Below are 26319 nucleotides of genomic sequence, written 5' to 3' on the forward strand. Positions count from 1 at the left end.
AAGGGATTATTAAGGAGGATAAGGAGATTTGCAGAGAAGCTGAATGAGTTCTTTGCATCTGTCTTCATGGCAGAGGATACTAACCATATACCCACTCTGGAACTGAACTTCTCAGGCTTGGAGGCTGAAGAACTGGGCAAATTTGGGGTGATGAGAGAAGATGTTTTAAACTGTCTTGAAAAAATAAAATTAATAAATCGCCAGGGCTCGATGGCATCCATCCAAGAGCTCTGAAAGAACTCAAATGTGAAATTGCTGACCTCCTAGGAAAAATATGTAATTTGTCCCTACAATGAGGCTCTGTACCAGAGGACTGGAAAGTAGCAAATGTAACACCGATTTTCAAGAAGGGATCCAGGGTGAGCCCAGGAAACTACAAGCTGTTTAGCTTAAATTCTTAGCTTAACTTCTGTGCTGGGTAAATTGATGGAAAGCATACTTAAGGATAAACTAGTTAAACATATAGAAGAACAGGCCTTGCTGAAGGAGAACCAGCATTGCTTCTACAGGGGCAAGTCTTGCCTCAGCAACCTTTTAGAGTCTATCCAACAGGCATGTGGATAAAGGCAATCCAGTTGACATAGAATACTTGGACTTCCAAAAAGCTTTTGACAAAGTTCCCCAACAAAGGCTCTTGAGTAAATTTAGCAGTCATGGGATAAAGGGACAGGTTCAAGTGTGGATTGGTAACTGGTTGAAGAACAGGAAACAGAGGGTAGGAATCAATGGACAGTTATCTAAATGGAGCAAAGTAAGAAGTGGGGTCCCCCAGGGATCTGTACTTGGATCAGTGCTTTTTAAATTGTTCACAAATGATCTAGAAGTTGGGGTAACCAGCAAAGTGGCCAAATGTGCAGATGAAAAACTATTTAGGGTAGTGAAATACAAAACAGATTGTGAGGAGCTCCAAAAGGATCTCTCCAAACTGGGGGAGTGGGCAACAAAGTGGCAAATGCGGTTCAGTGTAATCAAGTATAAAGTGATGCATATTGAGGCCAAAAAAAACCCCACAACCCAAATTTCACATATACACTGATGGAGTCTGAGCTGTCAGTGACTGACCAGGATTGGGATCTTGGGGTCATGGTAGACAGCTAATTGACAGTGAAGGTTCAGCTGTTAAAAAGGCCAATTCCATGCTACGGATCATTAGGAAAGGGACTGAAAATTTAAAAATGCAGGGCTTGGACCTCGTAGGCGAGGGAGATGCATGCCTTGATCCAGTGTGCAAGGGTGACAGAGGATACCTCTTGCCCCATAGTGGATGGTAGAAAGGAAACAAAGAGCGCATCCGTGGATCGGAAATATGAAGTTCTGAAGAGATAGGTTTTTAGGCAACGCTGGACGTCCATTCTTGTGCCATTCTTGTTCTTTGGGATGGGAAGGTCTCTGGCAGAAGGAGGGCAACACGACGTCTTGTGATTGATGGAAACTGATGGCACCTTGGGTAGATAGGATGGGTCTGGAATCAGGGTGAATGAGTCAGGTGTGAAGACACAAAACCTTGGCTTTACAGACAGCGATTTGAGTTCGGAGACTCGTCTCGCAGAGGTGATGGCCACTAGGAAGGCCAGCTTTATAGGTAGGATGCAAAGAGGAACAGAGCAGAGTGGGCTCAAATGGTGGAGCACATAGAACTCAGGACTTTATGGGGGTCCCATGATGGAAATCTGTGGACGACTGGCAGGGGGAGAGGGTGGCCCCTTGTAGAAAATGTCCAAGGTGTGGGTGAGAGGTTAGAGGCTTGTGGGCTTGTGTTTGTAGGGTGTGAGGACGCCCGCCAACGCTGCGGCATGTCATTTTATGGTACTGGCCCAGAGACCTTTGTCTAACCTGTCTTGCAGTAATAGAAAGAGTTCTGGCATTTCACATATGTTCGGGGCATGTTTGTGTTTTCTGCACCAGCATAAGAAAACGCACCATGTCGTTTGAGAAATTCTATTTATTGATGTTTTCTTGGATGCAAGGATCGTGTCAAGGACTCAAGTGTCATACCCCTTTCTACTCAGAATGTTGCGCTCAGTCACCAGGCGGCAAGCTTGAACCAAGCTGGATCTTGTAAACCTGTTATTGTAAACCGCCCAGAGATGAAAGTTTGGGGTGGTGTACAAATTTGATAATAAATAAATAAATAAATAAAAATCTTGGTGGAATATGGGGCCTTGGGAAAGGAGGTTGTGTGTTGTTGGTAGGAACCAAGGACCGTCCACTGCGAGGTGAAGTATTTCCGCAAACCATGGGTGACATGGCCAATATGGGGCTACTAGGATGACCTGTGCATTCAGTAGCTGGATACGGCAGAGAAGATGGCCGAGGACTGGAATTGGAGGGAAGGCGTAGAGTTGCTCCTTGGGTCACGGAGACTACAGGGCATCCACTGCTTCCGCTTGTTGACACGGGAACCGAGAAAAGAAGAGCGGAAGCTGGGCATTGAGGCGAGATGCAAATAGGGCCACCTTCGGTTGAGCAGAATTAGTGAAAGTTAGTGAAAGTTGAGAGAAGACCTGTGGGACTAGTTTCCATTCTGCCGGGTGTAATTCCTGGCCTCTCAGCCAGTCCGCTTGAAAACTGATAAAGCCACTGATGTGGTGTGCTAGGAGGGACGGGAGGTGGGACTCGGCCCATTAGCAGGGATGCCTCCTGATGAAGTGACTGGGAGCGTGTGCCACCTTGGTGATTTACATGCGCCTTTGTCGTTGAGTTGTAGGTGCAAATTAATACATCCTTGTGCGCAACCGTGTGTTGAAAAGCTATGAGGGTGAGGCGAATCACTCTCAGTTCCAGCCAGTTTATGCTGTGGTGGGATTCCAACTGAGACCAGGTGCCCTGCACTGAATGGGATTGGCAGTGTGCACCCCAGCCCATTAGGCTGGCATCGGTTGTGACTATTATCCGAGGAGGGTTGAGGAACAGCTTGCCCCAGGCCAGGTGATCGGGGTGTAGCCACCAGAATAGGGAGGCTCTGACAGAATGAGGCAAGGAGACCATCTTGTGTCTTCTTCGCACAATTAGCACCTGATGAGGTAGGAGGAACCACTCTAGGTGGCCTAGGTGGATCCGTGCCCAGGGGACAGCTTCCAAGACAGAGACCATCAGCCCTAGGAGTTGGGCTAGAGTGAGGATCGGGACCCTTTGGGTAGTCAGAATATGTCAAATGAGAGCAGTGAGTTTTGATTTGCATTCTTCCAGGAGAAATAACTTGTCCTGAATGGTGTCTATGATTACTCCCAGGTGGTATATCCACTGTGTGGGTTGGAGCAGGCTTTTGGTTGAGTTGACCAAGAATCCGTGAGACTTGAGGATGTCGAAGGTTTACATCTGCAATAGCAGATTGTATAGAATGTGCTTGAATGAGATTGTCCAAGATGAAAATCCTGATGCATTGGAGTCTGAGATGTGCTATTAGGGGTGCCAGGACCTTGGTAAAGACCCTGTGGGCCAATGAGAGACCAAATGGGAGCACTGCATATTGGTAGTGTTGGCTGGCGTAGGTGAAACAAAAGAGATGTTGGGAGTCCCGGTGGATGGGGATATGTAGATACTATTCTGTGAAGTCACGAGATGCCAGGTAGTCTGAGTGGTGTAATGCCTTAGCTTTGGATTGCAGAGTTTCAATGCAAAATCTCCTGCAAATTTCACCCATTTGTTTTAAGTATTTTAAGTCCAAGACTGCCCTGAAGGATGTGTCTTTTTGGGGCACGGTAAACAAGATTGAGTAGATGCTCAATGCTCTTGGTGTTTCAGAACTGGTTCTATGGCTGATATGGCTAGAAGGTGATCTATCTCCTGTTATAGTGCTGCGTGTTTGTTGGGGGAGTTGGAGCGGGTGTTGGTAAGTATCGGTCATTGGGACGGGCTGTCAACTCTATCTTGTAATCATGAAGAACTGTGTCTAGGACCCATCTGTCTGAAATGGAAGCCTCCCAGGAATGAAAGTATTGAGATAAGCAGCCTCCCATTTCAGGCGAGTCAGGAGGATTGATGGAGTCTAGGTTGTTGGCCAGATTGTTGTCTTGGGGCGTTGGACCAGTTGTTGAATGTGGGCCTGTTCCAGGCCAATCGTTGTGGCCTGTTGTCTCTGTCTCTGGGACGAAAATTGTTGCGAAAGGGCAGTTGGAAGGCCTGGGAGGAAAGTAGGAAGGAAGTTTGGAAAAAAAAAATTTTTTTAAGGAGGAGAGATAAGGAGGGACGAACTTGGAAGGAAGTGTATGAAGAGAAATGAGTAAAGGAGATGAGCTAGAAGCTATTATTTATTTATTTATTTATTTATTTATTTGATTTCTATACCGCCCTTCCAAAATGGCTCAGAGCAGTTTACACAGAGAAATAATAAATAAATAAGATGGATCCCTGTCTCCAAAGGGCTCACAATCTAAAAAGAAACATAAGATAGACACCAGCAACAGTCACTGGAGGTACTGTGCTGGGGGTGGAGAGAGCCAGTTACTCTCTCCCTGCTAAATAAAGAGAATCACCACATTAAAAGGTGCCTCTTTGCCAAGTTAGCAGGGGTTAACTTAAGCTAGGTGAAGTCGACCGCTCTGGAGCTCTTGCAGGATAAACACAACTGGGAGGGGTTTTCCTCTAAGGAAATTAAATGCTTAAGATAATTAAATGCTCCAACTCTTTTATAAGCTTTGCTAATTAGTTTTTGTCCTGCCCTCTGGAGCATGCTGGGAGGATAACCCATATGAGATGTCCTCACCCAGCAGCAGAGAAGGGGCAACTATGGGGGAACATGATAGAGGTGTATAAAATTACGCATAGAGTAGAGACAAAGAGAAATTTCTCTCCCTCTCCCACAACACTAGAACCAGGGGTCATCCCATGAAACTGAAGGTCAGAAAATTTAGGACCAACAGAAGGAAGTTCTTTTTCATAGAGTGAATAATTAATCTATGGAATTCTCTGCCACTAGCTTGGATGGCTTTAAAGGGGGCTTAGACAAATCCATGGGCCACCTCCAATCTCCGAGGCAAGATGCCTCTCAATATCAGTTGTAGGGGAGCAACAGCAAGAGAGAGGGCACACTGTGGGCTTCTCAGGAGGCTTCTGGTGGGCCACTTTGTGAAACAGGATGCTGGACTAGATAGGCCTTGGGCCTGATCCAGCTGTTGAGTAACATCATGTTCACAATTTGTGCATGGCACAACTGGCACACATGCAATGTTACTAGGCTGACATACCATTGCACAGCATGTCAGACTATGTCTAGCCCGTACAGCTGGGGAAAGTGCTTGAAAATGTGCTGCGCCTGTTAATAGTTTCTTGCCACAATTCCAAATATATACAGAAGAAATATACTGCTTCAAGAACAATGACTTAATTCATCTCCCAATATCCTCTTGTTCCCTGAATGCTATGGATATCTCTAGCTCACCTCCATGGCAGCATTGACAGCTGTATCTGACCCCAGGCTGAAGTCAGTGCCAGGAACATTGTTACTGATGGTAGCTGGTACCACACACATGATGATACAAAGCTCTTCATACTGTCCACGTGCTTCCACCAACTGTAGTACTCCCTCATATGCCTGCAAAAAACAAGAGAGTCAGGAACACAAGCCACACAGCTGTGCCCAAACACTGGGCTGGAGAAAGTATAGGGGAAAGGTACATTTTGCAGGCATCCAGACGAAAGTATCATTAGTCCTGACTAACTTATCCCATTCATTTCAATGGGACTACTGAGAAGTAATTTAGTCTGGATCTCATTCAGTGTCTTAACTAGAATTTTGGCCCAATCTCTGAGCTGTGTGAGATGAACTTTTTTATTCAAGATACGTGTAAGTATTGGGGAGGCTGGATAGAATGTTTCCAACATCTCCCTCTTATCTGTTCAGAGGATTATTTGACATATAGTCTAGGTGACTATGTATTAATTAAACCTCTGAAATGACAGAGAAAGCTGTTGGAAATGTCCTATCCAGCCTCCCAAATACTTGGGTTTTGTTATTCAAGGCAGATATAGCCTGCCCTGTTCAGATATTGGGCCAAAATTCTTCTGCTGCCAATAATAGCAATCCTAGTCATTTAATAAGTGAACCTACGCTCTGCTATACAGTAAGTTCACTAAATAGCTGCGATTGCAATTGTTGACAGCAAAAAGCACTGTGCAGCAGAAAGGCTGTGAACATAAGGAGCAACAAAGACCACATGTAAGAATTTTCTCACCACTGTATCTGTTCTAGTCACACTCAAGTGCTAATCTCAGTGTGAAATAGCCTGGCCTAGCCTTTTAGAAAAGTGAGAGATGCATTTTTCATTTAATCTTGGAAGGGCCCCCATAAGCTTCTCCACACCTCAAATCCTCCAACGACCATCAGTGCCTGGATGTTAAATTTCCGGATGCTTTCTACAATCTTTTCCATGCACGTCTTTGGGAGAGTTCTGGCAAACAAGGGGAAAAAACCCAGGCTATTAGAAACATAATAACATAGTACCTGCCTCTACCTTTCATATCTTTGTTTTCTAGAACTTGTTTATTGCCTTAGCACAGTGAACGGAAAAGGGGAGGTAGGATCCAGACCAGGTTTCAAGGAATGGGGCTATAACTCAGTGGTAAAGCTTCTGCTTCACATGGAGAAGGTCATAGGAACATAGGAATCTGCCTTATACCGAGTCAGACCACTGGTCCATCTAAGCTCAGTATTTTCTGCACAGACTGGCAGTGGCTCCTCCAAGGTTGTAGGCAGCAGTCTCTATCAGCACTATCTTAACGATGCCAGGAAGGGAACTCGGAATCTTCTGCATGCAAGCAGGCAGGTGCTCTTCCCAGAGTAGCACCACCCCCTAAGGGGAATATCTCACAGAGCTCACATGTAATCTCCCATTCAAACCAGGGTGGATCCTGCTAAGCAAAGGGGACAATACATGCTTGCTACCCCAAGACCAGATCTCCCAGGAGAGAGGGCCCAGGTTCAATTCCTGGCATTTCCATGTAGGGCTGGCAGACTCCTGCCTGAAACTCTGGAGAAACCACTGCTAGTCCGCTAGGTAGATTCTGAGCTAGATGGACCAATGGTCTGACATGGTATAAGGCAACTTTCTAGTGATGACTACGTTCCATTGAAATTAATGGGACACAAGTTAGTCATGTCTAACTTATTTCAATGGTGCTATGTCATGACTAACTTAGTTTATCCTGTCTGCTAAGTCCACGAGGCAGGTAGAGAAATAATGTTTGAAATCTTCCACATTCATTTTCTATGAATTCATTTGCTAAAGATCTGTTAGAGCTTTCTAACCAGTAGTATGAAACAAAGGCAGGAGATGCACCAGAGACAGTCTTTGAAAAAACATGTGTATAAAATTATGCATGGAGAACAGAGAATTTTTTTCTCCCTCTTTCACAGCACTAGAACCAGGGGTCGTCCCATGAAATTGAAGGTCAGGAAATTTAGGACTGACAAGAGGAAGTACTTTTTCGCACAGCACATAATCTATGGAATTCCTTGCCATGGGATGTGGTGGTGGCCACTAGCTTGGACGGGTTTAAAAGGGGCTTAGACAAATTCATGGAGGACAGGTATATCAATGGCTACTAGTCTGGTGGCTGTGGGCTACCTCCAGCCTCAGGGGCACAATGCCTCTCAATACTAGTTGCAGGGGAGCAACAGCAGGAAAGAGGGCATGCCCTCACCTCTTGCCTGTGGGCTCCCTAGAGGATGCTGGACTAGATAGGCCTTGGGCCTGATCCAGCATGGCTGTTCTTATATTCTATGTTTGCCAAGGAAGCAGAGACAGATTGCCACATAAGGCTAAGGGCAAGCCACTTGAGCAGACTGTGCTCTTTGTATTGCTTCCTGACAGATGGATGGCCTTGTGACCAACGAAGGAAAAGAGGAAGTGTGCTTATTGAACTGACTTGCTCCCACTTCAGCCAAGCGAACAACTGGAGAGTTTCATTTCAATTGTCTCTAGGCCTTGGAAGAGGCCTGAATGTTCACATAAACAGGCATTCAATGGCACAGAGCCGCTAGCTAATCATAAAGGATTGTGGCCTGTTCTCAGCTCCAGACCTAAGCAAAGAGGGGTCTGCCTGCAGCAGGGGGCCATTATCTTCTGCATAAATGAAGTTCAGTTGAGTACTACAGCTGTGCATGTTGCAGGGCAGACTTCGTCTGCAATATTTCTTTAAGAGAAATGTTCTATCACACGAATGACACAAGGCCTGTACAGAACAGAGGAAAAATATAACATGCAAATCCTCTAAGGGAATGCTTTCTTCTACATGATCCCCACTGCTTATTAAAGTCATCTGGGGAGGTTTCCATAGTGGTGACTTGAGGATAGGCCTTCATTATATCTACCTCTGAACTTTTTCAGCTATATCTGAGCTCTATCTACCTCTGAGCTAATTCCTGCAAGAATTAGAGATCTAACGTCTCTGATGGCCTTTGACTGACTGACTGACTAAGTGCCGTCAAGTTGGTGTAGACTCTTAGCAACTACATAGATAGATTCCCTCCAGGATGATCAACTTCACCTTTAAAGTCTCTCAGTAGTGCATTCATTGCTATTGTAATCGAGGCCATCCACCTTGCTGCTGGTTGCCCTCTTCTTCTCTTTCCTTCAACTTTCCCCAGCATTATGGACTTCTCAAGGGAGCTGGGTTTTCGCATAAAGTGTAGGAAGTATGATAGTTTGAGCCTGGTCATTTGGGCCTCGAGTGAAAATTCTGGATTGATTTGTTCTATGATTCATTTGTTTGTTTTCCTGGCTGTCCATGGTATCCTCAAAAGTCTTCTCCAGCACCAAAGTTCAATCAAAGTTGATCAAAGTTCAAAGTTGATGGTCTTTAGGAAGAGTCTAAAGACACCTGTTCAACCAGGCACTTGGTTGATTCGAATTTAATGGCTTTAATTATTTTAGCTGTTTTAGTTGTTTTAATTGTTCTTAATTTTGTTGTGTTGTTTATTGTCTTATTCCTTATTTGTAAATTGCCATGAGAGTTTATGAATGGCAATGTTTATGAGAGTTTATGAATGGCAATGGCAACGTGAGCCAGCATGGTGTAGTGGTTAGAGTGCTGGACTAGGACCGGGGAGACCCGAGTTCAAATCCACATTCACCCATGATACTAGCTGGGTAAGTCTGGGCCAGTCACTTCTCTCTCAGCCTAACCTACTTCACAGGGTTGTTGTGAAAGAGAAACTCAAGTATGTAGTATACCGCTCTGGGCTCTTTGGAAGAAGAGCGGGATATAAATGTAATAATAATAATAATGCAACAAACAAATCAATAAATAAAACCTGTCACAGGATTTCTGCCATAGCAATAGCACTTACATTTATATACCGCTCTATAGCTGGAAGCTCTCTAAGCGGTTTACAATGATTTAGCATATTGCCCCCCAACATTCTGGGTACTCATTTTACCGACCTCGGAAGGATGGAAGGCTGATTCAACCTTGAGCCCTTGGTCAGGATCGAACTTGTAACCTTCTGGTTACAGGGCGGCAGTTTTACCACTGCGCCACCAGGGGCTCCCATGCACTTGCAATGCGCAATGGATCCAGCAATACATTGGGATGTTTTGTCCCACTGTAATACTGCAATAAGATGAGGCAACAGGGTAATTTCTTATTATAAATGGCTACTATTCTGGTGGCTATAGACCACCTCCAGCCTAAGAGGCAAGATACCTCTAAATGCCAGTTGCAGGAGAGGGGGCATGCCCTCACCTCTTGCCTGTGGGCTCCCCAGAGGCATCTGGTGGGCCACTGTGTGAAACAGGATGCTGGACTAGATAGGCCTTGAGCCTGATCCAGCAGGGCTGTTTATGTTCTTATGTGAGCAGATGATCTGGCATGACAGTGGCCACAGCACAGCTCAAGTTAAGGGCTGCAAGAAAGAAGCTCAGCCTGCTAAGCCCAGTCTAGTGAGGTCTGAGTTCCACAGGCATTTTTTCCTCTGGCAAAACAGCCCAAATCCTTGCCTGTGACAGGGGTGGCTTTTGCATTTAACATCTATTAATGAAAATTAACTTCTTCTGGAGATGGTGTGCTTGATGCCAGCATTGCCTGTGAGACTGAGTTGCAGTTTATGGCAAGGGTATGCAGTAGGGATGGACAACTTGGGGCCAAATCCAGGTTTCCAGAACACATTTAATGGACCACTGCAGTGTAAAGGTGAGGTTGTGTGTGCACAGAGTCCATTGGGTCCCAGACTCAAATGTCACCACAGCCATCATATTTCATCCTCAGAAAATTTCACCGCTCACTGGGATAAATAATAAGGCAAAGTACAGGACAGCAGGCCCCTCTTGCTGCATTACTAGATGGGGGAGAGAGAGTTAAATAAAGTGATGTTTCCTGGCATAGGCCTGGCTGATGGGTCTGGGTTAGAACTTTCTGTACTTCTTGGTTCTAAACCCACTCTCTGTCAGGACTAAAACGTGGCAGATTCAATACCTTGGTGTTCCTGACATTCTATAATTATTTTAATAATTATTCTCTGTATACAAAAATACCAGTTGTAGGGGAGCAACAGCAGGAGAAAGGGCATGCCATCAGCATTTGCCTGTGGGTTTCCCAGGGGCATCTGGTGGGCCACTGGGTGAAACAGGATGCTGGACTAGAAGGGCCTTGGGCCTGATCCAGCAGGGCTGTTCTTATGTAGTTTGGTGTTGCTGACATTCCACAACTGGACTGTGGTCAACACTGAAAGTTACAGTTTATTCTGAGAGGGCAGGCAATGGAACAGAAAGGGCATCCAGTATGAGGAGATGAAGAATTGTCTCCAAGTGTGATGATGAAGGGGAATGGAGGGAGGAGATATCCTACTGTGGTAATCTCTTATACCTACAAAATCACAGAATGCAGGCAGATAAAGCTTTCTGTGAGAAAGGAAGAAAAGCATCCAAAGGCCATGAACTAACAATGATGAAAGATTCTATAAAGATAACACAGCAGCCTGTTGATTATCCAAGAAGTTTTTGGAATTCACTGAGGCTATTTTTCCATTTCAGCCAGCTGAAAAAATAGAGATGAGTCTTGGCTATCTTGAGCTTGATTTAAAAAAACACACAAAAAAAACAGGAGGGGGGAAAATGATTCTAGATCATAAAGGCCTTCAGAGAAGGTGGTCAGGAAATGGAGTTCTTCATGCCAAGGAAAGGACTAGAACAGTGAAGCATATGTGCTAACTTGTAGAAAAGCTAAGTTTAAGGGATTAATATAAGCAAAGATTCATAGAAAGCAGTTGAAACGGACAGGAATTGTTTTAAAAAAGAAATCACATCAAAACTGTTTATGTATTGTATAAACAGTGAGTTTCCACAACAGGAAGTCAGATGTGAGATCAGCATTAGGAGCGGGGGCGGGGGAGACGCTCCTCCATAGCTCAACAATAAAGTAGCACCACAGAAGTTGTTGAATGTCCTTCCCTGATTGCTTTCAAGAAAGCAAGACTGCAGGAGAGGTTCAGAGAATCTCTCTTAGACCAAGGATGGACTAGGTCATCCACACACTTTAGTTTTAAGGAAAGCTTCAGCTTGATCCTACTTGACCCCAGCTCTACAATTGCTCCCTGTCCACAAAGAACCATTCTCTGGACTTGAACGGCACCTACCGTTTGGTTCCCAGCATGGACCCACCACGGCCCAACCAGCCTGCAACATCGTGCCAGCCCACCTCTCGAATCTATAGGATGAAAAATTCAATTAGATTCCCTTGTGAATTTGTTCTGCTTTTGAAAAACAAACCATTTGTTTTCTGGACTTTCTACCAGATCAGAAAGACAATACCATTTTGTGGGGGCAAGTCACAGTGGTCTTCTGTTGCCCAAGAGCCTATTAGTAGCCACCTTATCTGCTCCCTCTTCCTATGAGAAACTCCAAAGCCCTTCTGAACAGGACTAGTTAACAGCATAAACAATTAATGTTGGCTTATACAGAGATACAAAACAACAGGAATGTGACTGGTGCTCCACAAGGAGGAACAACCCCTCTGCCTGATCAGAGACACTCACCTGGCCCTTGCTCAAGCCTTCAAAGCCATCATTCACCACATACATTGTGTGACCTTGGCAAATTCCAATGCGCACAGCCGACCGGACCGCTGCATTCATGCCTGCTGCCGGGGCTCCCACGTTCAGAATGGCGATGCTGAAATTGCTCTGTCCAGAAGGCAAAAGAAATGATAGTGAGCAGTCAGCGCAGAGCGTGAAAGAGTTACTGCAGTATTGATTTACACTCTCAGGGCTCTGCAGAGCTATTCAAGAGAAGCTGTGCTAAAAAGAAAGTGGTGGATGAGGAGGAATCTGAAGCACAGCCGCCTACCATGCCCTCCAAAGTCACAATGCTCTGCAATTAAAGGAAGCCTTTCTGGTACAACCACTGAAGCATTTTGGGGAAACCACTGTGTTTTATATTCTCTTCCTTTTATCATTTTAAACTGAATTGGAGATAGGGATTTCAAACTTGGCTACATTTTTCTCAGCATGTGTCGTATCGTGATGGCCAAAATCAGAGCACTGGAAGCAACAGGGGAGTGCAGGAGAGATGGTGGCCTTGAGCAGCAGGAGAGACTCACAAAACATAACTGGGAAACACTCTATAGAAGCGACATTTAAAAAAGAAAAATCACATAATGAAAAATTGCAGTTATTACTAAAGTGTGTTCAGTTTCCAAAACCAAGTAAAACAAAGTGCAGCATGTCTGTGATATCAAATTGTCTAGAAATTCTATTTGTACACAAGTGAACTGTGCTAAAGCATTTCTGTAATGCCCTGCAATACTTCAGAGGAATATTTTAGGAGTTCTAGGCATACACAACAAGAAGACTCTCCAAAAGGAGAAGAGAGCTGATCTTGTGGTAGCAAGCATGACTTGTCCCTTTAGCTAAGAAGGGTCCAGCCTGGTTGCATTTGAATGGGAGACTACATGTGAGCACCGTTAGACAGGGTTTCTTAACCTTGGGCCCCCAGATGTTGTTGGACTACAACTGCCAGAATCCCCAGACATGGCCTTTGTGGCTGGGGATTCTGGGAGTTGTAGTCCAACAACATCTGGGGGCCCAAGATTAAGAAACCCTGCTGTAAGATAATCCCCTTAGGTGATGAAGCCACTCTGGGAAGAGCATCTAGGTTCAAAGTTCCCTCCTTGGCATCTCCAGGATAGGGCTGAGAGAGATTCCTGCCTGCAACCTTGGAGAAGCCACTGCCAATCTGTTAGAGGTTGTTGATTTTTACCCACAATAGGTAAAACAGCAGAGCACTAAGGAATGAGCACACACTCCAGTTACAGAGTAGGTAGCAGAGGATGGTTTGGATATTGCAGCTATTTAGAGAAAACACATGGAGATCCTTGTATGACTAAACACTAAATATGTATTGGTTAAATACACTTAGATAGGAAAGACCTATATCTAATCTAAAGGACTGCATAATGGATAGGTAAGGAGAGAGAGAGATGTTTCCATCTGCTCTCTAGGAGGAAAGGAAGGATTGTGACTCAGCACAGGAAGTGCTGCAGAGTCAGTTCAGGGGTCATAGAGTAGGGACAGATAGGGAGACCCTGACTGACTGTCTCTACTCCCAATGCCCCTAGTGGTCATTAGGACAGTTGGTGCAAAAGGTCGATGCATTGGAAGTTCATCTCTAACAGTATTTGACAATACTCTCAGTATAGACAATACTGAGCTAGATAGACCAATGGTCTGACTTAGTATATGGCAGCTTCCTATGTTCCTACTAAGGGGTGCTTCCTCTCCCCCTTTACCCAACAGCCATCTAAAAGAAGTGACAAAATGGGAGATCACAGTAGCCACATTCCAGTTATAGTTCACCAATGCTCTGTAGAAGTTTAGCTATAATACAGGCTAAAGAACTCTCATGGTTGCTCCAATCTGCATAAGCAGCAGTTCAGAGCTATGAACAACAGCTATTTCAGGCCCTGACCCCACTTTCCCCCTTCATCTCCCTGCATCTCTCCGTGGATTACTAGCACTGTGCATTGTGGTGTGCTGAACAGACATGTCAGACTGACATGCCGGCTGTCACGAGTTCCACCATGACAGCAGAAAGCCTCCGACATTAGGCACTGCAGCCATGGCTGAAGTCTCGGACTTCAAGGTTTGGATTCATGGTTTGTCATTGACAATCTCATGTGCAACTAGAGAATATACACTCAGAACACCTCAGAAACAACAAAACCCTGTACCCCATGGGTTAGCAACCCATGGGAGTGGTTGGCACCCTCTGTGCACTACACCACCACTCACTCTGGGCCACCCCAGCACCCCGCAAGTGCAGCTATGGGGCTGTTGAAACAGCAATTCTTCTCTATGGAGAAAAACCTTAAAGACGCGTAAACTTCAAAAATCACTTTAAAATCAACCTTTTGCCAAATTCCTTTCAAATAATTCTGGTAGCTTCCTTGCCCCCCCTGGGAACTACCACCCACCACTCTCTGCTCTAGGCCACCCCTTTCCCCCCAAACGTGAAGCGATACATTTGCTGGAATCCTCATTATTCCCTGCGAGGAATTAAAAAATACTTTTAAAATTCATCAATAATTGGAGGAGTGTCTGATTGCCTTGGGATTTCATGGGTGGTAGGCACCCCTGGGTGCCTACCCCCCCTTTTGTGCCCCTAGGTGCTCCACAATAGGGGATAATGGGCTGGTTCGAGTCCCATTATACCCTATGAGAAAAAAATATAAATAAATTTCAAATATTCATAAAAAATCATACGAGTGTTCCAATTGCTTCGGGGGTTGGGTGGTAGGTACCCATGGGTGCCAGCTACCACCCCACCCACTTCTGGAGGTTTGAACCAGTTCGAATCGAAACCCCCCCCCCCCCCCGTTTGGTTTGAATTTGAACCTGCAGCTCTAACCTGATGGATGGTTCGGTTTGAATTCGAACCATTGAACCGAACCGGTTTAAATTCGAACCGTTTGCACATCCCTAGTTCTATTCTGTCCCCTTCTGTTTTATCTGAATCTTTTACACCCTCTCACCTTCAGGAATGGTATTTGCCAGACTGGATAATACCCAGCTCCTGTCGGCTATTCCCCAAGTGTCATTTTAAAAACTGCTCTGTGACCTTTTTCATTTTAAGTGCCAGCAGGCTGGTTCCATCTTGGTTCAAGTGCAGCCCATCCCTTTTGTACAGGCTTTGCTTACCCCAAAATGTATCCCAGTGCCTAACAAATCTACACCCTTCTCACAGCACCAACAGCTCATCCATGCATTGAGACCCCTCAGCAATGCTTATCTCACCTTACCCTGTGCGTGGAACAGGCAGCATTTCTGAGAATGCAACCTTGGGGGTCCTGGACTTCAACATGCTACCTATCAGCCTAAATTTGGCTTCTAGGACCTCTCAACGACATTTCCCAACTTTGTTGGTGCCAACGTGCACCACGACAGCTGGCTCCTCCCCAGCACTGCCTAACAACCTATCTAGATGGATTGCTTCTGCATTATGTCGTGTCACTTGAGCAGAAAAGGCCACAAACCAGACGGTAGCTCTTTACTGATCTGCAAGGATACATCCAGCCTCTAGTAGAAAGAGCTGGGCGTGCAACTGCTTAGTGAATATGAAAGTCTGCAAACAGACTTTCTGAACAGATAAGAGGCAGATAAGTGAGATTTGCTCAATACTTTTAAGCACACCATAATTAAGTTACACAATGCAATTCCTGGGCTTGCCAGGGGCGTAGCTAGGGGAGAGGTGGCCCCTGCTCATCCCTCTCCCTGGCAGTCCCCCAGAGTGAGGGAGATAATGAAGAAAATAGGGAGGGGTGGAGCTGGAGGGCCCTCAGGAGCTGGGGGTCCATGTTCTTTGAACCCTTTCACTGAATTATAGCTATGCCCCTGGGGCTTGCTTTGAGAGTTTTATTTGTGTTCTTGCACATGTGCATTTAGTTGCACACAAATACCATTGAGATAAATGAGCTAAATTCCTTTTGTGATTACAGCCATGCCTATTGCAAGACACTTGCAAAACAAACACTCAAATAACCCACTGCCTTTTGAATGGTTGCTTCCTCACCTTTTCCTGTGCTGGTTTCTGGTGCGCAAGTAGCTTGTAAATGTTCCAGTTGTTTTCAAAACTTCTGTAAAACAAGTCTACAATTATATTTTGTTAAGGCAGACACACGCTGCTGCAAAAACCCAGAGAGAAAACTGGTAGGTGTGCCTGCAGAGATTCTTGGCTATGTGAATCTCTGCCAAAAAAAAGAGAGCTGATCTCACTTTCATGGTTCTCTAGACCCCTTGCAAATCTCCTCTTGCTCAAACCAACCCCTTCATTTCTGAGCTTCTGCTTCATAGCTACAGGTAAAGTACATCTAATCTAGCAGTGCATGTGAAGTGAAATGGCAGTGCATGTCTGCATTTTGCCTATTCCCTCCCCCCTTGGCAATCCCCCTGTCTGGTTCACTATCTCCTATGTCAATCTATGCTCTCTTCTCCTCTTCATTACAGCCTGCTCTAGGATCTATGTCTCTCACAGCCCCTACAATTGCCAGCCATTTTAGTTAGCACCAATCCAAATTGCTAGGTAGACTATGGAGAAGTTCCGTCTCCCAGAACTCTATGGTTTTATCATTTCCATGTATTTCAGTGACATTGCTTGAATGTATTGTTTTCCAATGCTAATATTTCCATAAATAGTTCCATAAATAGTTCATTATGCTTGATTTCTCATGATAATGTTTTGTTTTTCTAATTCCCCAATCAGAGAGAGGGAGGGAGAGAGAGGTGGGAGGAAGAGGGAGGGAGAGAGGGGGGAGGGGGGAGGAGAGGGGGGAGAGGGAGACACTGTGTGTGTTTCTTTGTGTGTGTGTGTGCGCATGCACATGTGTGGAGATAGAGATACTCAATACTTGCATCTCTGGGCAGTTTACAATAAAACAATACAAATGACAACAGAAAAAGTTAACACATTAAAACAATGTTAAAAACTATTAAAACAATGTTAAAAACTATTAAAACAGTATTTAATTAAAAGGATGAACAGATGCATCTTTAAGGACTTTAAAAAAGTTGTCAGAGATGGGGAGGCTCTTATTTCAGAAGGGAGTGCATTCCAAAGCTTATTTTGATTGTGTTTTAATAAATTAAGTGTTTAGTTTCTTAAGACTGGTCTCACTCTTACCTGCATTGCTGTCATTTCCACACATTGGTTATCCTTTAGTTAAAAGATGCCCTATGGAACATGGGTGTGCTTGCCCACATGATGTAAGAACTGGCTACTTTTCATCCTTGGCACCTCACAGTCACTTTCAAAATCAAGGCAGGTGTCTCACTTTTCTCTACTTTTCTTTTGGGCAAGACACACTGAAGGTCATGTGGAATGTGAATCTCCAGATTTGTCTGTCTGAGAATGTACAGTCAATGTGGTGCATTGCCTGTGTAAAGCTTGTTTTAACTTTTGATGAAAAATGCTGACTTATGAAAAAATATCTACTTATTTCTATTATGGCAAGTGCACATCTGTAGTGTGCATGTCAGAGAACCCTCAGATCTTATAGTACATACTTGTTTAAATGGATTTTTTTTTTTTTACAAGCATTTGCAATTCTCAAAAACAAGGTTTGAATTGTTATTTTCAAGTTCCCTTGCCAGAAAGATCATAATAGGATCCTGAACCAATTATTGTCATATTTCATTGCAACTGGTGTCAGGCATTTCCCAAGTACATGTTTTCTAACTAATCAGGCTGGTAAGTTATCTAAGCCTTCAGTCTGTTATGACTGCCATAGTGCTGTTAGTTTATTATGACAGGAAATAGCCTTGGCTTGTAGTTCTTTCCTCAGGAGAACAAGAATTTACTTAAGAGTGACATTATCAGAGCATGAGTCAGACATGACATTTTAATTCCAATGTTAATAGTTATAATACGGCTATGAAGACACTGTCTGACACACACTCTCTCTCTCTCTCTGCATGGCTAGAACATTCCTCCACCACCACCCCCATTGCAATAGCAGGCGGGGTTTAAAAATGGAAAACTGGGTGTTAACAACCTGGAGCATTTGTGAAGTTTCTTCCATTGTGGAGAGCAATGAAGAACCAGAGTCAATATAGCCGGTATTTAAATAGGCCTGTGTTGCTGAGAGTATCTCTTCTTGGAGTAATCAAGCAATGGGAATGGGCATGCTGGGTGCAGCTAGAAAGCATGAAGGAACATTAACTATCACTCTGATAGTTTGGCTCACAACAAACAGGCCTGGCCATCAGAAGATGCAAATCAGCACAGATCCAGCAACATCCAGATAATTCCTCTAGCTGTGGATGATACCTATTCAAAAACACTGCTGAATATCTATGTGTCAGGGCTTTACAGAGAGCGGGGGGAGACAGAAAGTCTAAAATGCAATTATTCTTTAATTGCCTTCAAATTTCATGTCAAAAGCGTGCCTAGCAATTTTTAGTACTCAAACCACCTTGGAAATAAGAAGAATACAGCATTGGGGGGTGGGGGGGAATATGAGCAGCAAGGCAAATTCCTGTCTTAGCTACTACATATCAAGAGTTTTTAAATGAGTGTGAAACATTTTTTTAATACCTTTAATTTTTAAAAAAGCTGAAGAGCTTATAATACAAACAGGAATTCAATTTCCTCTCAAATTCCAGAGATCTCTCTCACCTCCCTCTGAGTTGGATTGCTTCCTCAAATCTTTTCTCATCCATTGCCTTCTGGACATCTTTGGTCTATAAAGATAAAGAATTATGGTGAGGTTTTTATGGAGAGAAACCTGTAACAAAACACACACACACACACACATGCACACACCAAAAAAAAACAATAAAACCAAGCTACAGAGAGATTAACTCATGTTCTGTTATTTCCTATTCAGGAACCTCCAAATTATGTCCAGGACAGTTAGAACAGAGAAGAAAAGCAAAAACAAACAAAAAGAGGGGGGGGATAAAGAGTCTGTGGATTGCACTGGCCCCTGGGAAGATGCATCGCCTTTCATCCTCTTAAGTTCCACTCAGTAGAGGCCTGGCCAAGGAAGAGAGCCACCCTCCCCTCCTTTCTGGCAGTGCCGCCCAGCCCAACTTGTCCTTTCATGCAAGTCAGACCCCAGCTGTTTAGGATTACACACAGTAAGAAAAACATTAGCTCATCAGTTCCTCAGCAACAGTAAGGGGAGTCTTGAGTTCAAAAATCCAAAACTCTATACTCCAAATTGTGTGACTTTAAAAAAAAAAAACCTGGGCAAATCTGCATGTTTTTTTGCTCAGTTGAACAATGAATTTTGGGACGGTTTTGTTACAAAAACAACAAATGAGTTCAGTTTGGTTTTGTTAAGAATCAGGAACAAATGGCTGGAACTCATGGGAAATGATGAGGCTAAATAATTCAACTGAAGGGGCAAAGGGATGTGGCCAGGGGTCCATGGGGAAAGGCTGACATCTGCCCTAAGTTATCTCCTGCCCACTGAAAGATCTACCCAATCTCTCTTTTCTATTTCTAGCTTGTTCACATGACCATTTGGAGGTGGGTTGGAGAGCTCCTACCTCAATCACACAACCAGAACCCCTGTTCAGATCAGCAAACCCAGGAAACACACAATTAAGCCAGACACTGCACCCATTATCAAAACTGGGAGCTACAAGCCCTGCCCCTCCATTAAAAGTCCTCCGAGCCCTCACATGTCTTTTCAGTATGTTTTGCACTGCCAGCAGACTGGGACACTTCAAGATATTAGCGGCTGATCTCTAAATTGCCATGAAGGAGCAGGAAGCAGACAGAACCTTGCAGAAACTGCTCCAGCTTCAGGATCATAGAGTGTGCCTTGCAGAGTGGCACGTCCATGGATGGCAGCCCCTGTAGCCACAGCTCTCTGTTGTTTCCATGTGAAGGTGGACCTGCTGGGTCCGGTGGCCAGGTAGAAGAGGCGAGTGGATTCATACTACCAGAGACTCACGGTAGGAGAGCTCTCCTCTCCTTCTACTGCAATTAAGAGCAGGTTAGGAAAGCTGGGCTACCCTGCTTTGAGCAACCTGGGCTGGAAGGATTTTTGTGAGTTCACACAATCATGCAAATTTGGGTAGTCCAGCTTCTACCCAGTTTTTGACAATTGTGTGAACCAGGCCAATGTACTTTGAAGTTCCTCATGCCATCATATAGGCTAGATGACGAGACACTTGGCAGTCCATCTCAGATGCCTTATTCCCTCTGCAGTTGTATCATCCTGGCATCATGTGTCATTGTTCTTTATCCTCATCAAACTCACTATCCATATATAAAATAAGAGACCTTAAACCTTATATGAACATTGACCTTAAAAACAATTATGAACAATGCCCCTGCGCGCCACCACTTGGCTTTTGTGCTCTTGCAAAATACTCACCACTTGCACACATTCCATTAGGGGCAGACGCACTGACTGGTTCCCGGAAAGACTCACCACACAGGCCGGAGTGTCTGGTGTTGCTTCAAGTAATGCCATCACAGCTTCCATGCCCATTTTGCTGCTCTGGGAGGCACACAAGGTTCTTGTGAGTAGACTGGCATTTACTGGATTGTGGCCAGGGGTGCTACCATTGCATGAACATATAAATAAAATGGACAGCTGCATAGAAGCCACATATTTAGCCGCATGCTAGGTAAGTTTGCAATTCTGTAGCATGGCACACCTTGGGGGGTAGATGTGAAGGAGCCTGTGTGTGGTCTGCACTTCATAACCTCAGGGACAACATAGAGCTGAAGCACTTGCATTGCAAATGGCAATCTCCGAGAAGCAAGACTTGCAAAGGAGAACTAATGGGAAAAGATCCGTCTTGGAGGGAGATTCAGGATGGAAAACGTGCTGCAGTGGGAGCATAAGCTGGGCTGGTGGAAGAGCCAACTTGAAAGTTTCCTCTGCAAACAAGTTTTCTTCTAGACATTAGAAGGAGCCCAATGGATGGCAAAAAACTGCTCCCTCTTCCCACAATTCAATTTGGCAACATCACATGCTACTTGCTCACAATAGCAGTTCTTTTGAGATTTATTATCTCTGTCATTAGCATACTCTACTCAGTGCTAAAGACAGAGAGCAGCCCCTAACAGACCCAGAGAATAACCCCTTCAAAAGGAAAGGAGATATGATCAAGCGGATATCCAGTTAGGCTGGACATCTGTCTCATCAAGAAAGGGAAATTAGTCTTACCTGGGAATTCCTTCCTGTTATCGGTAGTGCCCGGGTGGTACAGTCTTTATGTTTTGGGGCAGTACTTCCTCTTGATCAAGGGTCAGTTTGCAAAGATATCAAGGGAGCTTCCTGACTATCAGAAGCTGCAGAAGAACCCCTCCCAACCTGAATAAACTTGTAGACTACAAAGCCCTAGAAACACCCATCTGACCAGCTGCAACAATATGATTAAATAATCCCCATTAGGCCATTTCCAAAAAAGAAAACAAGAAGAGGACAGGCCTTTGTCCCACACTGTCTTTTTCTTCAATTCTGGTTTTTCCTTCAAATCTAGAAAGATCAACTATGTATTCATTCAGGTCTTTCTGTGATCTCCCATTCCTTGTTTTTATTTTCCTTCCCAGCAACACCAAGAATGTGGAAAAACTTCTAGTGAGGAGTTAGCAAAACCACTCTCTCTCCAAGCCACTAACTAAAAGCAATGGAAGAGAAGAGGAAGAAATAATTTTTCAAAATCTTCAAGCATCCTGAACTCTGAATGGAGCTCCCTCCTAACTGAGCAAAGAGGCACCTTTTAAAGTGGTGGATCTCTTATATTAAGCAGGGGGAGAGCAACTGCCCCTATGCAATCCTAGCACAGCTTCCTTCTAGTGGCTGTTGCTGGTGTCTACCTTATGTTGCTTTTTAGATTGCAAGCCCTTTGTGGACAGGGAATCATCTTTATTTTTGATTTATTTATTTATCTATGTAAACTGCTTTGAGAACTTTTGTTGAAAAGAGATATACAAGTAGTAGTAGTAGTAGTAGTAGTAGTAGTAGTAGTAACAGCAGCTCTGTTGAGAACCTGCTTGCTGATAACTGAGTAGGACCAGTCTGGAACTCCAGAGGAAGGTTCTATCCTTAGATTCTTTGCAAGTTGACCCTGCCTGAAACCAGGTGATGGCACTAACTCAAAAGTGAAGACTGTCCCCATCCTGGCACCACAGAAGTACGCTGCAGTCCTGGAAAATTACAAGATTAGCAATAGACTATGGATTATATACTCTGAAGGAAGGGCTGTCTCTATTACATAGAGAAGACTCTATTACACTTGCCTTATGGCTAAGACAAGACTAACTAACAGTGGCAGCTGGTACAGTTGGGGCTGGCGTGTGTGTTGGAAAACAAGCCTCAGCTGCAGCTTGCCTCACTTCACTATGGTATTAAATTGAGGCACGCAGGCTGGTATTCACCAGGTTGGGGATTGTCACAGCTGTGACTCATTTTCTGCTCCCCATCCCTGCCTATACCAGTAACCACTGCTAACCAATTACTCTGAAGTCACAACTGTGGATCTCCATTCTCTACCAGGCCTGCTCAACTTAGGTCCCCCAGCTGTTTTTGAACTACAACTCCCATAATCCCCAGCCACAATGGCCAATAGCCAGAGATTATGGGAACTGTAGGCCAACATCTGCAGGAAGGCCGAAGTTGAGCAGCCCTGCTCTAACCCAAGGGAAGGTGTAAAAGGTCATTGGATATGACACCAGCTCTTCCAAAACCTGACACTTCTCCTATTTGTTTGCTACTGACCAAGCTGAATGTAAACAGGCGGAAAGATATTCAGTGTGCGCAAAACACTCTCGCCCACTAAGTCTAGTATACAAGTGCACAAAATGCATCTGCGCAATCACTTCAAAAGGGCACAAGTGTGCATCCAATTATGTGGTTGCACATCTGCAGCTCAACATACTAGCAATTTTTGCCTTTCATGATGAGTTAAATCTCCACTTATACACAGAGGGGCATCATGCAGAGAGGAGCTATTGCAGGATTGGTACAGGCTTGGCAGGATTTGGCTTTTTCAATTTGTGAGGGGGAAAGCTCCCCTTTTCAAGGCATTCAGGTCTGACTTGACTTTCTGCTGCAAGACAATACTTTATTTATTCAAAATATGTATATTCCACCCCTCTAGTACACTACTGCTTGGGGTGGCTCACAACATCTGAACTGAAAGAGTGGGAAGCTGCTACATGGACAAATCTAAGCCAGGAAAAAGACAGAACTAATAATAATACCTACCAGAACACGATCAAATGCTGATGGGGTCCCACCGCGCTGCACGTGGCCAAGAACAGTTACACGAGTGTCAAAGCCAAGGCGCTTCACTACCAGCTAATCAGAAAGTGGGGGAAAGCAGATGCAATTATACCCCCCATCAGATTCCTCTTCCTAAAGTAAACTGGAGGACTGCCTGTAGGTCAGAAGTGTTTTCAAGTATCTCTATTAAAGCTTACTTATTATTTTAAAAGATGTATATCCTGCCATTCTTATTAAAGGTAACCCAAGGCAGGGGCATATCTAGGGTAGGGCAGGCAGGGCACGTGCCCCAGGTGCCACTTGAAGGGGGGCGCCATTTCTTAAAATTAATTTTTAAAAAATGGCCACCACACATGCTCAAATGGCCTCTGTGAAGCCCTAGGCCATGCCAGGCCTCACAGAGGCCATTTGAGCATGTGTGGTGGCCATTTTGATTTCAGCGGCCATTTTATATTTAGAAATTATTTTTAAAAATGGCCACCGCACATGCTCAAATGGTCCCTGTGAGGCCCTGGAGGCCAGAGGGGGAAGGGGGAACCTTTGCAGAACCCCCCATGGCCTTTGGGAAGTCCCCCAAAGAGGCTACAGGTAATTTTTTTTAAACAAATTAATATAAGTCACTCTACACATATTCAGATTGGCATTATGTACAGAGAATCAGGGCTTGTGAATACTGAGCTGAAGCTTATGAGCTAGGATTGCATTCATTTGCTCTTACCTTGCTTCTTGTGATAAGTGAGTTAAATGTGATGTCTTAATAAAATGGCTATTAATGGTGAGTTTGTCTTTGAATCAGTGTGAAATCCTTCATATTAAGGCCCACTGGGAATTTCTTGCTCTCTTTCTCTCATTTGAACTGTCTTTCTGAAATACTAGAATATATTCCAAGCAGTGACACAGTTTACTCTGCATATCCTTTAATTATTTTGGGAGTATCTAGGAAAAGTCAAATTCTCCATTTATTTTTAAAACTTATGTAATAGTGATGCTACAATGCATAGTAGAGAATTAGACAGGCACTTCTCTTTAGTTTTCCAAGCCCACATAGTATTTGGGTATTTCATGAGCTCCAGCATACTGAAATTTGTAGTTTTCCAGCATTTTTTGGTCTGGCTATGTCCACTGCTAAATAGTTTTTGAAATATTAAAAGACTAATGAGCTTGACTTTTTTCAGCTGATATTATGGTAAAGTTATCTGAAAGATGGGAGTCAGATGTTTGGACAGGGGGCGCAATTTCAGTGTTTGCCCTAGGCGCCATTTTCCCTAGATACGCCTCTAAAGGTAGGTAACAAAGAAAAACAAAATCAGAAACATTGTATCTGAAATAAAACTGCAGTCCACAAGTAAAACCCCAAAAATCACCATCCAGCCACCAGCCAAAGCAACATCCTTGCCCAAAGACACAACAAAAAACCATGTTTCCTCAATGTCCACTTCAAACTTCTCTGCATTGATCCAAAGTTTGAAGACAGACAAGAAATCCAGTTGAAAATGGAAACATGGCAAGCTTTATAGGAAAGTTTGTACTGAGAACATTTCTGGAGCCTGAAAATGCCAGCAGTTTTATTTGTCTATGATCTGTGCACTGATAAGTATTTTCATTGTTCTGACCCCACCCTATTCATTTGTCCCTTACATCTGACATTTGTCACTTACATCCTTCACGTAATTTGAGGTGATGGGTTTCCCATTCCTGTCAATGGCACCTTCAGCAATGATGATAATATTCAGTCGGGATCCTCTGCTCCGTGCCTACCCAAATAAAAATATGGAAGCCAATGACTGATGGTGATCTTAGGCAGAGGCTGCACTGACTGTCTCCCCCTCATAATCCTAACATTAATTTGCTGGGATTGACATCCAGGGGCTTTCCTCTCTTGCAGCATGAGGAAACTTCAACCTCCTTGATGAAAGATAGGGGAAAGGATGCCAAAACTCAGCTGAGTGGTCCAGTATCCTTTACAACTGAAACTCTCAGCTCTCTCAGGACCATTCTTCTCCCCAACTCTCTATTCTCCAGTTTTTGTTACCCAGCACCATCTGCACTAATGCACAGCAGAAGATAGACAAAGGAAGGTTTTCCAGGTGAGCAACACAGATAACTTTTCTTAAAGAAAAGTTGATTTGAGCTGGTGCACAATATATGAACATTTCTGCTTTGAAAAATATGGTCCCATTAACTGAAGTGGGGCTTTCAACTAGACAAAAAGGATGTGCCCGAACGTGCTTCGGTGCCAGCGGAGGTGGTTCTTTAAGAGTGGGGGAGGGTGCACTCACCCCTCCCACTGCATTTCCCCCACCTGCACTCCATTATTTTCAATCCCCTCGGGGTGGCAGCATTCCTCTGTGCCGCCCCATTGCCCTCATCGGCCGGAAGTACCAATTGTGCGTGTGCGCGTGCCTGTCTACCGCGCACGCGATCAGTACTTTCAGCCGATGAGGGCAACGGGGCGGCAGGGAGGAATGCTGCTGCCCTGAGGGGCTTGAAAATAACGGAGCGCCAGCGGGGGAAATGTGGCAGGGGAGGTGAGTGCACCCTCCCCCACCCTTAAAAGGACCACCCCTGCCAGGGCCGAAATGGCCCTCGGAGCCGAAACATTTTGGAGGCCTTTATAATGGCCTCCGAAACATTTCGGGCTCAAGCCTACTAGACACCTCATGGCAGAAGAGAATAAAGCTGAACTATCCAACTATTTTATCTGGTCTCTGAGAATACATAGTTCTTTTTTGCTGAATATCCACAGGCAATGCCACACCCACCTCACCAAGCCGCTCGCACATGAAATCCTCCCAGCCATCCTCAGGAGGTGACTCAGGGATGAAAAGCCAGTCAGCACCAGAAGCCAAAGCCGAAACTAATGCAAGGTACCTGGAAAAGCAGAGAAGTCAAGCTTGTGGATGACAGTCTTGGACATCAGTCAAGATGAAAGGGTTAGCCCATGGATCCAAAGTAATGCAGGACTTTCTGGATTTGGGGGCAGGCAGAACAGTCCATAGGATACACACACTTCTCTTTAGATCTCATGTCCTAACTTGCAAACTGTAGTACCCAAACCTCTCTCAATTTAAAGTACAAATAGAACTGTTTTCTTACCCACAGTGCCTGCCCATCACCTCCAGCACAAATGTTCTCTGGTGG

At 44.5% G+C, this 26319-nt stretch overlaps 1 protein-coding gene across 2 annotated transcripts in view; it reads right to left on the bottom strand.

The window, feature by feature from the left end:
• The window catches only part of PFKL (phosphofructokinase, liver type), a 65469-nt gene that overhangs the window by 15192 nt on the left and 23958 nt on the right, over positions 1–26319 (bottom strand). For both annotated transcript variants that reach the window (XM_053309691.1, XM_053309692.1), the window contains 11 exons: positions 26275–26319; positions 25941–26049; positions 24837–24932; positions 23161–23253; positions 20317–20442; positions 18603–18667; positions 16002–16065; positions 11972–12118; positions 11573–11643; positions 6302–6389; positions 5381–5533 (listed from right to left, as the gene is read on the bottom strand). In XM_053309691.1, coding sequence (XP_053165666.1) covers positions 5381–5533; positions 6302–6389; positions 11573–11643; positions 11972–12118; positions 16002–16065; positions 18603–18667; positions 20317–20442; positions 23161–23253; positions 24837–24932; positions 25941–26049; positions 26275–26319 — 1057 coding nt within the window. The remainder of the gene's footprint in view (positions 1–5380; positions 5534–6301; positions 6390–11572; positions 11644–11971; positions 12119–16001; positions 16066–18602; positions 18668–20316; positions 20443–23160; positions 23254–24836; positions 24933–25940; positions 26050–26274) is intronic.

Source organism: Hemicordylus capensis, chromosome 3 (assembly GCF_027244095.1).
Source record: "Hemicordylus capensis ecotype Gifberg chromosome 3, rHemCap1.1.pri, whole genome shotgun sequence".
Classification (NCBI taxonomy): Eukaryota; Metazoa; Chordata; class Lepidosauria; order Squamata; family Cordylidae; genus Hemicordylus; species Hemicordylus capensis.